Below are 14,159 nucleotides of genomic sequence, written 5' to 3'. Positions count from 1 at the left end.
CAAATGGAGAGTGAATTCTAGAATTTTAGCCAACAATTGTTGCATGATAGCAACATTCACCAAGATGAAAGAGATTGAAAGAACATTGTAAAAGTTCTATGCTTGTATCAGTGAATGAGAAAATAATTACATACATCTACTGTAAAACAGTTTGACTTATAAAGAATATGGAAGTATGGGAATGTGGGGAATGACTTAGTTGTTCACAGAAAGGTTAGTTCTTACATGATAAATAATTAGGGCTTCCGCCAAAATGAAATCATACCCCCAAATGTTTTTACGGCAAACAACATACTATTATTCAAAAATGCACCTAGAATGAATTTGGTAGTGTCCCCTTTTCTATTTCATGCAATAATTTGAGGGGCATTGGCATTAGTTCTTCTTTAAAGGTCTGGTAGAATTCATTGGGGAATCATTGCAGTCCCAGAATTTTCACTGTTATAAGGCTTTTTATTATTGTTTCTATCTCATTGCTTATTATTGATCTGTTTAGTTTTTCTATATCTCCTGATTCAATTTTGTAGGCCATATGTGTTCAGAAATCTATCCATTTTTTTCTGTCTTTCATTTTATTGGTATAGAAGTTATCAAAGTAGTCCCTAATGATCTTAGGATTTCAGGCATGTCTGTGGTGATATCTCCTTTTTCATCTCTTTTCTAGATTTGGGTTTTCTCTCTCTAATGGTTATTTTGGCTAAGAGTTTATCAATCTTATTATCTTTTCAAAGAATTAAAATTTTGCTTCATTGATTCTTTGTATTATTTTTTAAAATTTTCTATTTCATTAATTTAGCATTTATCTTAATTATTTCCTTCCTTCTACTGATTTTAGAAATAATTTTTCCTTGTTTTTCTATAACTTTGAGATGTATTGTTGGGTTGTTTATTTGTTGATTTTTTTAACACAGGTACTAATAGCTAGGACCTTTCCTCTTAGAATTACATTCATTGTTTCCCACAGATGCTGGCATATCTCTACTCTCATTTGATTCTAAGAATTTTTATATTTCTCCCTTAATTACCTTCATTGTCCCTTCTTTGTTCAAATTTGCTTTATTCAATCTCCATGTATGTATGTATGTAATTTCTATGTTTTTTATTGCTGTTAATTTCTAATTTCATTCCATTATGCTTTGATAAGATGTAAGGAATTATATTGATTTTTTTTACATTTATTGAGAGTTGATTTGTGTCCTAAAATATGGTATATTTTGGAGAAGGTTCCATAGGCAGCAGAGAAGAAGGAAAATTCAGCTGTCTTTGGGTGAAATATTCTATAGATATCTGTTAGGATCATGTGATTTATATTTATTTAGTTCTGAAGAGTTTTCAATGATTTTGTATTTGGGTGATGTAACTATTGGTGAAAGAAGTATGTTGAAATGACTCAATATTATTATACTGGAGTTTCTGAGTCTTTATATTGAGTAGTATTTGTTTTATGTAATTACATGCACCAACATTTAGGGCATAAATATTTATTATCATTATATCATCTTGTTAGATTGTTTCCTTTACCACCATGAAGTGACCCTCTTTGTTTCAAGAGACCTTCAAAGTTTGCTTTGTTAGATATGAAAGCAGCTATACCTGCTTACTGTTGGTCTTCATTTATATGGAATATTCTTTCCATCCTTTCACTCTTGGCTAGTGGATTTCTTTGCTTGTAATATGACTCTTCTGCAAACAACATATGGTTGGACGTTGTTTTTTAATCCACAATGCCAGCCTGACTTCTAATTAAAGAGTTGAGACCATTTACATGCAGTGTTATTACAGAGAGATATGTATTATTACCAACCGTTTTAGAATGCAGTGAAAAATCAGGAATGGAGAGGAACATGAATAATTAGTAGCAGCAAAAAAAAAAATACTAGAAGAGATAGTAGCAAAAGGTATGTTTAATGTGTCAGACTCACTCACAAGAAATAATTGCCCTTTTCCCTCTGAGAGCGCCGAATCCTAACCACTAGACAACCAGCTTTTTCCCTTTGAACAGCCCCTTCTTCCCCATCCCAGGCTGGTTCCTTTGGCCACTTTTATTACAAAATTCCCATCCTGTTTACAATTGGTTGGATGAGGGAAGGATGCTAGGATAGAGTTGAGTAAATCCAAATGCAGCTTTTGTCTTGAAATTTGGAGTTAGGATCAAATAATATTTACATCCAATTTCAGTTTTATTGTAATATGCTAACACAGGAATGTTAAGTTGACCAAATGTCACTTTGTGAGTCTGAGAAGAGAAAGTTGGTTGGAAGAGAGAAGAGGAAAGCAGATAATGAGAAAAACAAACAAACAAACAGCAATGGGAGAAGAGAGTCCTGACTACCTTCCATGCTGCCTGGCCAGGATTCTTCACATAATTCTGTGTCTTTGCAATAACCACCTGATTGTCTGCATGCTGTTGTTAAGTACACTGACAGGCACACTAGAAGCTCTCAGAACAATTATTCTGAAGATTACCCCATCCTGAAATATCTTGTCAGTAGAATGTCATATGGGGAGGAGGGTGGCAGCCTGAGGGGCAACTGTCCCTCTCCTATCACATTCCTTGATCACTATCTCATGTAGATCAGAGCATAACACACTTTTGTCCCAGGAAGAAAAATAATCTGTCTGAAAAATAGTATGTGATAAAATTTAAAACATATTCAAGTAAATTGCAAATACACATACATGGCATGTGAACTCGAGCATTGATGACCTGTTATAACTTTATATTCATACAAAGTTTTCAGCACACTTTTTTAAAAAAAGCTTTGTATTGGTATAATATATATAGAGGTCAGTAAACAAAGCCTACTGACTTTCCACAACTGCACTTATCTGTGCAATCAGCACCCAGATCATGGAACACACTATCACACAATTGTTTTTATTTATTTTAGTACTTAGGAAATAGGAATATTTGAATAGATTTACAGTATCAGTTAAATCTTTAAATGAATATTCTGAATCTGAAAATTCTTCACCTATTTTGCCCTCTTTATTGAAACATTTCTGTGACTTCCTTACATTGTCTCAATTAATCTTTTCCACAACACTGTTAGGTTGAATATTTGCGCTTATTTTATAAGAGGAATTTGAGGCTCAAGGGTATTTAGTGATGTGTCCATGCACATATATCTATAAATTGAACTCAGTTCTGTTTGACTCTGAAAGTACCCTTAACGGCTGCCTGTCAGATTTGGACAAAGTGATGTGGATCATAGCCATTTGTTTATTTGAATAGATAAACTATGGTGAATAATAGTAGGGAAAAGTGTAGTTTTAAAATAGGTATTTAAGAGGTCCATGAACTACCACTATTGAAATAAGAAGTGACAAAATAAAAATAGGGATTGCAAGAGATGATTCTAGACTTACATATTTAAGAATAGAAATTGGAAGCAAATAGAAGTGTTTTTTTTAAAAAAAATTCTATGCCAGAAACATTCATAGCATGATGAGGAGTAGGATTAGGTTTATGGATGTTTGAAGGAAGATTCAAATGAATTTGGAAAGGTAAATGGGAGAAGAGAAGGGAATGGAAGAGTTGAAATTATTCACAAGTTTGCAAGTCTAGGAAACCAGGGTGATAAAAAAAAAAAAACCTGGAATGAAGTGGCATAGTGAGAATATGAACTTGATATTAGATACTCATATAATTAGGAGCTGTGTTGTTCCTTCAAATGTAAAAATTTGTGGCATCCTTTCCCGTGTTGTTTACTCTTATTTCAAACTTTTTTATTCCTCACTATTGCAAAAAGACCTAATGCTTTTACAGGAAGGTGTTATTTGGAAAGACTGAGCTATAAAGTAAGTTAAACCTGGTGTTGATAGTTCAATAATGGATTTGGTTAGAACATATACACTGGTAATTTCTATGGCTCTATGCAAATATTGTGAAACTTGATTCTTCTTTTCATGATTGGTGTGTAAGTTAGTTAGATATCAGGGTCCCTCCTTGGTCCCCTCCTCCCTCCTACTCTCTGTTTCTCTTTGCCTTACTTCCTTTCTCCTTTCTTTGCTCCCTTGGTTTTTGCTGTGGGTATAATAGGACATGTGCTTGTATCACTGGATGATTTGAATTTTAGTTAGATAACTAACTCTGAATAATATCGTATATTTTGATTCTGGCCATATTTTATATATTTGGCTTTTTAAATGACTATGATATCCATCCTCCCTTGGGCTCTGTTCTCTTTGTTCAGGAAAAAAAAAAAAGTTGTTTTGGGTTCATACTCAGTAAATGAATCACCAAGGTGTCCTAGCATGTGTTAGACACCATTAAACATATGGGAAGGTTTTAACCCAGCGTAGTCTGTTTTATCTAGGCAAATATTTCCCGATATCCAAACAAGCTTCTCGAAATTACATATATGTAAATGTGTATTTATTTGTTTCTATTATAACTTTGTAAAATTCATATCCAGTGTAAATTTTTAATTTGTATGTCTTCCTTGGAAAAAAATAAAATTGCCACAATTTTTTTCTTCCCAATTCAGTCATTTCTCATCTTGATGAAAAATCAATCATCTCTATGCTCCAGGGTCTATATTTATCACATCCAACCTTTCTCCACTTCCACACCAAATTAAAAAATGATGAAACAAGAAGGAAACAAACTCAAGAAATGGGGAAGCTTATTACAGTCTGTGCTTCTTAACTGACGATTCTGTAAAACAAAGAGGTGATGAAGAGCCAAGCACGGGGTTGCTGTTATTTTTTACTTACAGCGACTGCCTCCAGGATCTGTTTGACGGCATTTGCAGCGTCTCGCTCACTATAATATCCCTTTTCCACAATCCTAAAAAAAACACGAAATGCTTCTCAGACACATACATTTAGTTGAATAGATGTTAAGAGAAGTTAATTAAATCAGTGTCAAAGAAGATACATCTAAACAATTGCTACAAGCTACCGTAACACCAGGGAGAGAGAGACCCATAAACTGGCACTCTAAACATTTTACTTTGCTTAGGAAAATGAAAAACATTTATTTTGCCTCAGCTTAAACTGTTCATCCTATTTGAGGAGGAAAAAAAAAAGTCCATCTTGTTTAAACATTATATGGTGAATTTTAAACATTCCAAGTTGATACTATAAGATGAAACATTCCAAGGTAATTGTCACATAGCTTTAACAATGATTAATTCAAGGCAGTCTTGTTTTATCTGTTGGCTTAAATAAATATCTATTTTATTTTGCATCCTCCTTTATTATTTAAAAAAAAAGGGTCAGACTCATCATATAACTTTATTCCTAAATATTTGAGGTATCTTTAAAAGATGAGATATTTTAAAGTCATGATCATAATGAAAATATCATACCCATAAGTTATAATTCCTTAATATTATCAAATATGCAGTATTTTAAGTTTCAAATGAAGCTTTAGTGAGTAAACTAACTAGTCTAATCATGAATTGGAAAATTTGTAGTCTTGTAACGAAAATATCATATAGACAGGATTTTCAAGAACCACTTAATAATCATCTCCTGAATATTATTATTATAATCTAGTTTCTAACTTTATTTAACCTAATGTACCAACATCATCCAAAAAAGTACAAAGATGGGAAGGGATATTCCCTCTCACTCTCATTCTTTGAAAAGATGATGCAAAAATTTCAATTATTTAATTTTCCAATCCAGTTATTTAGAACATTGGCAAGAAACACTGACATCATCTTTTTTAAAGGTTGAGAGACAAAATATCCCTCCTCATCTTTTTATTTTTTTATATTTGGACACTGTTATGCATAAGGTCAAATAAAGTGAGAATGTGGACTATAATATTCAGGGGATGGTTATTAAGTGGTTGCCTGAAAATCCTGTCTGTATGATATTTTTTTATTTTTTTACAAATCTGCAAATTTTCTAATTCATGATTAGGTTAGTCTATTCACTAAAACTTTAATTGAAATAAAATCTTGAACTATACTTTCTGAACATTTAAAAATTAAGTATGAAAGAAAAGAAAAAGAAAGACTATTGTGACAGAGTAAGTGGAGTACTCTGCCATGACATCATGTTCTGCATTTTGCTCTAAATGTAAACTTTGTGATACATCCATCAACTAGCACAAGTGCAATTAGCATCTCCTCTGTGCACTAGACCTGCAGCCTTGGGAGTTTGGCTTTCTGTAGTCTTGTTAAAGGAGAGGAATTTTTTATAAAAATGATGGAAAAGGCTGACTGATGGTTAACTTCCTTTTCAAACATTCCTTCTCTCCAGAAGATAAAATTGTTTATTTCCAAGCCTGCAGAAGAAGAGAGTGGATTTTTCCCATAGTCACTTACCCAGGCTAGAGCTTTACTACAACTGCTACATCCCGGGGTAATGCTCATGTCTTAGTCTATGCAAATGGCACATCTTGGAGTTAACAGAGCCAATTTGCAGAACCATGAGTCATTTCCCCACATTGTCTATTAAATGAACATAAATGTCATTTGTAGAGGCGATGCTTCATTCAGTAGAAATTTCTCTCTATATTTTGGTTTATTATAAAGTCTTAAGCTTTGGCTTAGATGTGGTATTTGTGTGTGTTTATTTGGCTATAATTTAGGGCTAAATATCTATTATAGACTAAATGTTTCTGTGGCCCCCGAACATCATATATTGGAACCCGATCACGAATGCACTAAGCACTAGTAACAGAGGTGAGTAGGTCATGAAGGTGGGGCCCTCACGAGTGGAAATAGTGCACTTCTAAAAGAGGCCTCAGAGTGCTGCCTTCCTCTATACATCATGTGGGAACACATGAGGAAAGCATCATTTATTAACCAGAAAGCATCCTTTCACCAGATATTGAATTTGATGGCACCTCGATCTTAGACTTCCCGGCCTCAGAATTGTGAGAAATAAACTTCTGTTGTTTATAAGTCACCCAGTCTGAGGAATTGTGTTACAACAACATTAACGGATGAAGACCTTTATTCTAGAACATGCTCTTGAGTGAATGCCTAGGGATGGGCTGGATGTAGGAATGAATTTTCTTGGGATTTGTTTTCAGGTAGAATGGAGGGAAGAATAAGTATATAAAAATAGTTACTGGAAATTTCACTAATTTCCCTCAAAATGTGCTAAATTCATAAAATAATTTGTCTAATTATAAAGAAGATGCACTCCAACAGTCATGCCCGTTCATTATTTTATTCAATAAATATTATGGAGTGACTATTATGCACTGGGTACTCAGTGGTGAATAAGATATGGTCTCTTCACTCCTGGGGTTTCTCCTGGTATAAGTGGGTAGGCAACAATCAACACGGTGTGCTAAATGCTGTGACAGAAACATTAGGGAACAGCTTAAGAGCTGAGAAGAGGCAGTAATCTTCTGGAGGCCTCCTAGGGTGGATGAAGAATTCTAGAGATTGCTCAGTTCTGGCCTGAAGTGTATAGAAGTTTCCCAGATATGGGAAGAGTGGAAAGTGAGGCTGGGGACAGGTGAGGAAGAGAAGCATGAGATCAGGCAGGAGGAAAATTGTTTTGAAAAAAAAAATAAAAGAGAAGAAAATTACAGTGAGAGTTCAAGCATGAAGGTAGGGTGTCAACATTTATCAATATTTTGGACTGTCTAATGTGAGCCAGGTACTTGCTGGATATAAAAAGATTTGGCTCTTCGCCCAGGTGAGACCACAAAATGTAAATAAAGTAAAGTAATAAACAACAACAACAAAACATTATCACTGATATGATACAGGTTATAATTGTGTTTGTGCAGTGGGTTTGGAGCAGGCATTGGTTGATTCTGTAGTGAGAAACAACATCCCTAAAGCAGGTATGTGGAGCAAGGACACCAAATTGAACACCTTCCTGACTTTATCTCAGTGCACACTCCATACACATAGGTCATTGGAGGGTGACTAGAAAGATCAATAGAAGTGAACTTCTCAATTCACCAACATAAGTTTATAACTTAGAACTATGACTATAAGTGAAGATACTAGTGACCGAGCAAAGGAAAATAAATTCTTACAATCCTTTTCTGTCCATTTAGGTCACATGATGGCAGGTATGTTTGTTCAATACCTTTGGCAGGATGCTAAGTAACATTCTCGGTCTTTGCAAAAGACCATTGCTTGGGGGGTGGGGTTGTGGCTCAGTGGTAGGGCGCTCACCTAGCATGTGCAAGGCCCTGGGTTTGATCCTCAGCACCACATAAAAATAAATAAATAAAAATAAAAAGGTATTGTGTCCAACTACAACCAAAAAATATAATAATAATAAAAGAAAGACCTTTGCTTGGATCACTCAGCAGATCCTCGCTGTAAGCCTTGCTCATGGTAGACAGTCAATAAATACTTGTGCATCAATACTAACCACCAAATGAATGGATGTCAGAAACATTTCAGACCATAAACATCTGGACAATTCTTTTTTTTAAGAGAGAGAGAGAGAGAGAATTTTTTAATATTTGTTTATTCTTTTAATTTTTGGCAGACACAACATCTTTTTTTGTATGTGGTGCTGAGGATTGAACCCGGGCCGCACGCATGCCAGGCGAGCACACTACCGCTTGAGCCACATCCCCAACCCCTCTGGACAATTCTTTACCTAATTCCTTATCATGGCAGAACAAAAGCACTAGACTTGGAAGTAATCACCATCACAAGTGCCTTGGCTGTGGCTCCCAAGGGAGAACAGCCACATCCATCCTTCCAGAAGTTGAGTGCAGAAAGCAGAAGGGTTATTTCAGGACTTCAATATAAATTCAGCTCTAGAGTTTTAGATATTACTATAATAACATGCATCTTTTTCAAAACTCAAAGTAAATTAGATCAAAGGGATTAAATTCAGCAAAATAGAGTATTTATGTTGTAAAAGTAACACAATAATTCCTTCACACAATTTGGCTGGCATTTTAAAAAATTGTCAATTAAATTGAACCATGGATAGATGGTCAAGGATTTATAACCTTATATGAAAGATACTAGTAACTGATTTTTAGAAACAATGAAGGTATGCAATCATTGTAGGGATTTTTAAAGCTATAAAAATAGGGAGATAATTTTGGTTGGTATTTTTATTTTTTTCTATTTAAACATAGTAATTGCTATATTTACCTTCATTTCCTCTTCATGATTTGTAAAATAGTACAAAAGCAGTTAAGATGATACCAGCATCTTAAGATCAATTTCAAATGCCCAGGGTCATGTAATTTACCTCTATGCCACAGAGTTCCACAGCTTTCCACTGTGGGCTGATCTAGAAGGTTCAGTGTTAAATCAAATGTCTCCCAGGATTTTAATAAAGACACTGACCCATACCCAAATGTCTTAAAGTCAGCATACTATGGTGATACAGCCACATCAATGTTTATAGCAGCTCAGTTCACAATTGCTAAGCTATGGAACCAGCCTAGTTGCCCTTCAAGAGATGAATGCATTTAAAAAATGTGATTATATATATACACACACACAGACACACACACACACATATACATACATACACAAACACATAATTAAATATTACTAAGCCATAAAGAAAAATGAAATTATGGCATTTGCAGCTGAAACTGGAGACTATCTGCTAAGTGAAATAAGCCAATCCCCAAAACCCAAAGGCCTAATGTTCTCTCTGATATGTGAACACACAATAAGGGGGAGGGAGGGAAGAATAAAAGTTCACTGGATTAGACAAAGGGGAATGAAGAGAAGGGATGGGATGGGAAAGACAGTGGGATGAATCAGACTTAACTTTCCTATATTCATACATGAATACAGGACCAGTGAAACTCCACAGCATGTACAACCACAAGAACGGGATCCTAATTAGAATAAGTTATATTCCATGTATGTACAATATGTCAAAATACACCCTACTGTCATTCGTGTATATTTAAAAAGAAAAGAAAAAAAAAACTGACCCTAAAAGCTGTCTGGGGAGGCCCATTCTGCAGTCGTCCACAGGTTCTGTGGGGACAGCACATTTTCCTAGTCCCTCTCTGCAATCCTCCGGCCTCCACAGGACTTTTTCCTATGATACTGTGCCTTTTACTTTCACTGCTTGCCACACAAGTCTCTTCTCCTCAGTTGGTCTGTTTTCCTTCTCATCATTTTAAACTTGTAAGATAAGAAAACATGTATGGGTAATGCCTGTTTCTCTCCAAGGGTCTGCTTTAATACGTGACTCTTGTGCATTTGCTTCGACACACTAATTGCCACAAATTGAATTGAGCACATCTCCATCCAGGCAGTCAGCACAGGCCCTGCAGCTGAGAAGCTCTAATCTGATTATATCCTGAGGCCCCCAGACTTCCTGGCATGCAGATTAGGAAGTGTACTGCTCTGTCCCCTAATCGCAGTGTTTGCCCAAATGGCTGCATTATTACATGATTGTAGGCTTAAGTGAGAAAGACTTGGTCTGATGAGAATGTGTACTCAGGACCAAATGTCAGAGGAGAGAAGCCCCGAAGTATAAGTTTCAGAAAACAAGTCTTAAGGCTGCCACTACACTATAATGTTGCCACATACAAAATTATACTTAATTAATTCAGCAGTACCTGTATAAGTCTACCCACTCCTCTATAAGTTTCAGTTATGCTTTTTCTCATTTCATTGATAGTATTTTTGTTTTGCTTTTTTTCTCTAAGAAACTTCCTCATGGAGTGCTAAACTCATATATGTTTTTTTAAAAAATTATGGTTCAAAGGTGCTGCTTGTACCTGTTATATTGAAAGCTAGGGAGGGAGTCCGGGATAGTGGATCAATGTGTGTGCTGGCTAGGGAGTTGCTGTACAGGAGAAATAGGAAACCAAATCGAATTGTAGAATTCGATTGGAATGGGCCTAAGGGATTCCTAGTCCAATTCTCTCATACTATAAATAAAAAGGCTGACCCAAAGACTTTATATAAATTGCTGAAGAGCCGGCTGTTTATTCAATCATTCACTTGACAAATATCTCACAACTGCTTGCTTTCTGCCTAGCCCAACATTTGAAATGGGGATTGAAAAACCATCCTTACCCTGGCCAGCATGTTATGCTTTTGGATATCACTTTGCTCTGGAAGATTTGTCCTTCTACCTTCTAGCTGCTAATTTTCAGTTTCTCATGTAAAATTTAGTTCAAAAGATTCTACTCCTCTCTGAAGCCATTTCAGACTCCATGCACAGTTTCTATATCTCAGTTAGAGCAATGATCAGCCCCACATGAATATTTGGAGCCAAACTTGGGGCCAAGCACCAGCAAATGCAAAGTACATTATGATATATCCTTTCGGTATTGATTTTTAATCTTTATTTTCTCTTTTGGGTCCCCAGCCCTCATTTATTTTATTTTTATCTTTTGATATTACAGCTGTCTGCATAAGGCCTAATAGACATTTTTGAAAATTTATGGCAATATGAAAAACTAATTAGAATCCATAACACAGAGTTCTTTTCTCTTTTCTAGACCTTGAGTTCCTTGAGGGTGGTGATAATGTACTGTGGTTAACATGGTAGTAAGAAGAGAATAAAGTGGGTAGTGAAGTTAAAGTCTGTGGGTCAGGCTTTTCATTTATAGTATGAGAGAATTGGACTACGAATCCCTTAGTTCCATTCCAAAGTTAGAACACTGTGCTGAGTACAGTTTGTAAGTGGTTTTGTTTACATTTTTTTTTTAAATTATGGACTTGAATGGCAAGGAGGTAGTGGTCTTCTGGACTGACCTGATGGAATCCATGTTTTAAATGTGGAAGGGAGTGAAATTAACTTTAGTTAGAATTCTACTGCTATGAGAGGGAATGTGAAGGCTCCAAGGGCAGAAGCAATGGAAATGCAGGAAAGGGACGACTTTGAAAGGCTCTCACAGGAAGAATTATGGGCAGAAGGAAGTAAAAGGAAGAGGGAGAAATCCATGCTGATTAGTTTAGCAGGTGAATCAGTTCACAAGGGTAGGGAAGGGAAACAAGATTAAGAGTTGAAGAAGGATGTTGGGTTCATTTGAGGACATATTAATTTACAAATGCCAAAGGAGCATTTTGGTAAAAATGCCCCGGTGGATTGTTGATAGCACAGCTTCATCTCTGCTCAGAAGGCTGTCATCAGTGTGGCCCAGGCCACAGGCACGTGTCAGATTGACCTGCAGAGAATGCAGGAAGACGGTTCAGGGAAATGTGGACCGCTAGGAGATGGAAAGGCGGAGAGGAAATAGGACGGAGATCAGGAAGGAGACAACTGGAAAGTCAGATAAAAATCAAGGGAAACAGAAGCTGTCAAAAACTGCATGGGAGATAGGGAGAGGTGTAGTCCCATGACACAAGACGACACAGACCAGATGTGTGTCAGTTGCTGAAGACTACACATCTTTGGAGATACGTATCTCTAAAATCTATGGTCCTCAGCTTCAGCAGGAAGCTGAGGACCATAGATTTTTGGTGCTCCTCAGAAGTTTTTATTTTTGCCATGTGTGCTCTAACATTTCCACTTTGATACTTTAAAACTTTCATCTCCCAATTCCCCATATTTCTTATATATGTATATGAAATCTTCCTTGTTTTGGCTTTTTTTTTTCTTAGCCTTGCATTTTTAAGGTTCATCCATGCTACAGTATGCATCAATAGCATTCCTGTTAATAGGGAATGGTATTGCATTATACATTTTGTTTGTTCATTCACCAGTTGATGACATTTGAATTATTTCCTCTCTTTTAACATGCCCCACTCTACATGCAGGAATACACACTGAAACTCAAAGAACATAAACTTGCTGATGCCCACAATGTTTGCTGGGCTATGAGAAATAAAGTCCTTTGTCTCTCACCCAGGAGCCTCAGATGCCATGTCAGCATCCATAAAAGACTAAAAGGCTAATTTAGTAGCTGATAAGTAAGATAAAATTATATTTCAGCTCAAACAATTATTCTTCCAGCTCTGTACTTCAAAATTGTTTTGACTAATCTAGGTCTTTGGTTCTTTGGCATATTATCTCTTTCTTTCTGCTTCTAAGGAAGAAGGACACTTTTTCTATGCTGAACAAATTCCTTTATATGACTCTAGACCTCTTTCCCTCTGAAATGTTCCAAATATAAGTCCCTTTCTTATTTATTTATTTATTTTTTAAATACATGATAACAGTGGAATGCATTACAATCCTTATTACACATATAGAGCACAATCTTTCATATCTCTGTACATAAAGTATGTTCACGCCAACTTATGCCATTATACATGTACTCCTTTTTTGCATTACAATTTTAATATACATATATACCATAATTTTTCATATCTCTGTTTGTATATAAGATATATTGGCCCCAAATTCAAATCTTCGTACATGGATTTTGTATAAGGATGACCATCACATTCCACCATCCTTGCTAATCCCCTTCCCCCCTTTCCCTCCCACCAGCATTCCCTCTGCCCTATCTAGAGTTCATCTAATCCTCCCATGTTCTCCTTCCCTACCCCATTATGAGTCACCCCTCTTATATCAGAGAAAACATTCAGCATTTGTTTTGGGGGATTGGCTAACTCCAAACATAAGTCCCTTTCACACAGACCTTTCATGCTTCTCCTTGTGGGCTTCTTTCCCAAGAAAATCCATGTGTCCTTAGTGCTCCATCTTAAAATAACCAGTTTCCATTTATCCTGGGTCCCCTTCAACTACCTCACCTCTATCCATTCCTTGATAGCCAAGCTTTCAAAAGCAACAATAACAACAACAAAAAACAAAACAACACCCCATCCCCCAAAACAACAACAATAACAAAAAAAAAAAAAAAAAAAAACCAGGACCATACATCTTTTTCAAAGTATGTTTTCTTCACATATGGCCATATAAAGCCACACAAAGAGATATCCATGATCAAAAAACAACTCTGCATATTAATGCATAAATTTGACCCAACACTCACATTGGACAAAATGTTAGACTACTAATCTGAAGTTGTTTTTATTTATTTATTTAGGGGTGCCTGGGTTAAAACCCAGTGCCTTGCACATGCTAGGCAAGTACTCTACCATGGAACTATATCCCCAGTATAGAAGTTTTATTTTTAGATATACACATATCAACATTTGCATGATGTAATGAAAAATTCACACACTTTGAAATGTGGTATACTTGAGTCCAATCTTACTTCATTACTGTTGTTATTAGAATCTATAAGCTAAGTGACTTATTGATAAAAAGTTATTGAAAGTCTCTGATCCTCAGTTATCTTGCACGGATAGCAGGCCTTGCCTAGGTAG

At 35.8% G+C, this 14,159-nt stretch overlaps 1 protein-coding gene across 2 annotated transcripts in view; it reads right to left on the bottom strand.

The window, feature by feature from the left end:
• Camk4 (calcium/calmodulin dependent protein kinase IV) overlaps window positions 1-14,159 on the bottom strand; it is a 235,277-nt gene that overhangs the window by 67,792 nt on the left and 153,326 nt on the right. For both annotated transcript variants that reach the window (XM_021727686.3, XM_005327225.4), the window contains one exon: window positions 4,720-4,792. In XM_021727686.3, the coding sequence (XP_021583361.1) occupies window positions 4,720-4,792 (73 nt within the window). The remainder of the gene's footprint in view (window positions 1-4,719; window positions 4,793-14,159) is intronic.

The sequence above is a fragment of the Ictidomys tridecemlineatus genome, chromosome 1 (genome assembly GCF_052094955.1).
Source record: "Ictidomys tridecemlineatus isolate mIctTri1 chromosome 1, mIctTri1.hap1, whole genome shotgun sequence".
NCBI lineage: Eukaryota > Metazoa > Chordata > Mammalia > Rodentia > Sciuridae > Ictidomys > Ictidomys tridecemlineatus.
Note: the sequence above shows the minus strand (reverse complement) of the source record. Positions and strands in the feature narration are given on the sequence as shown.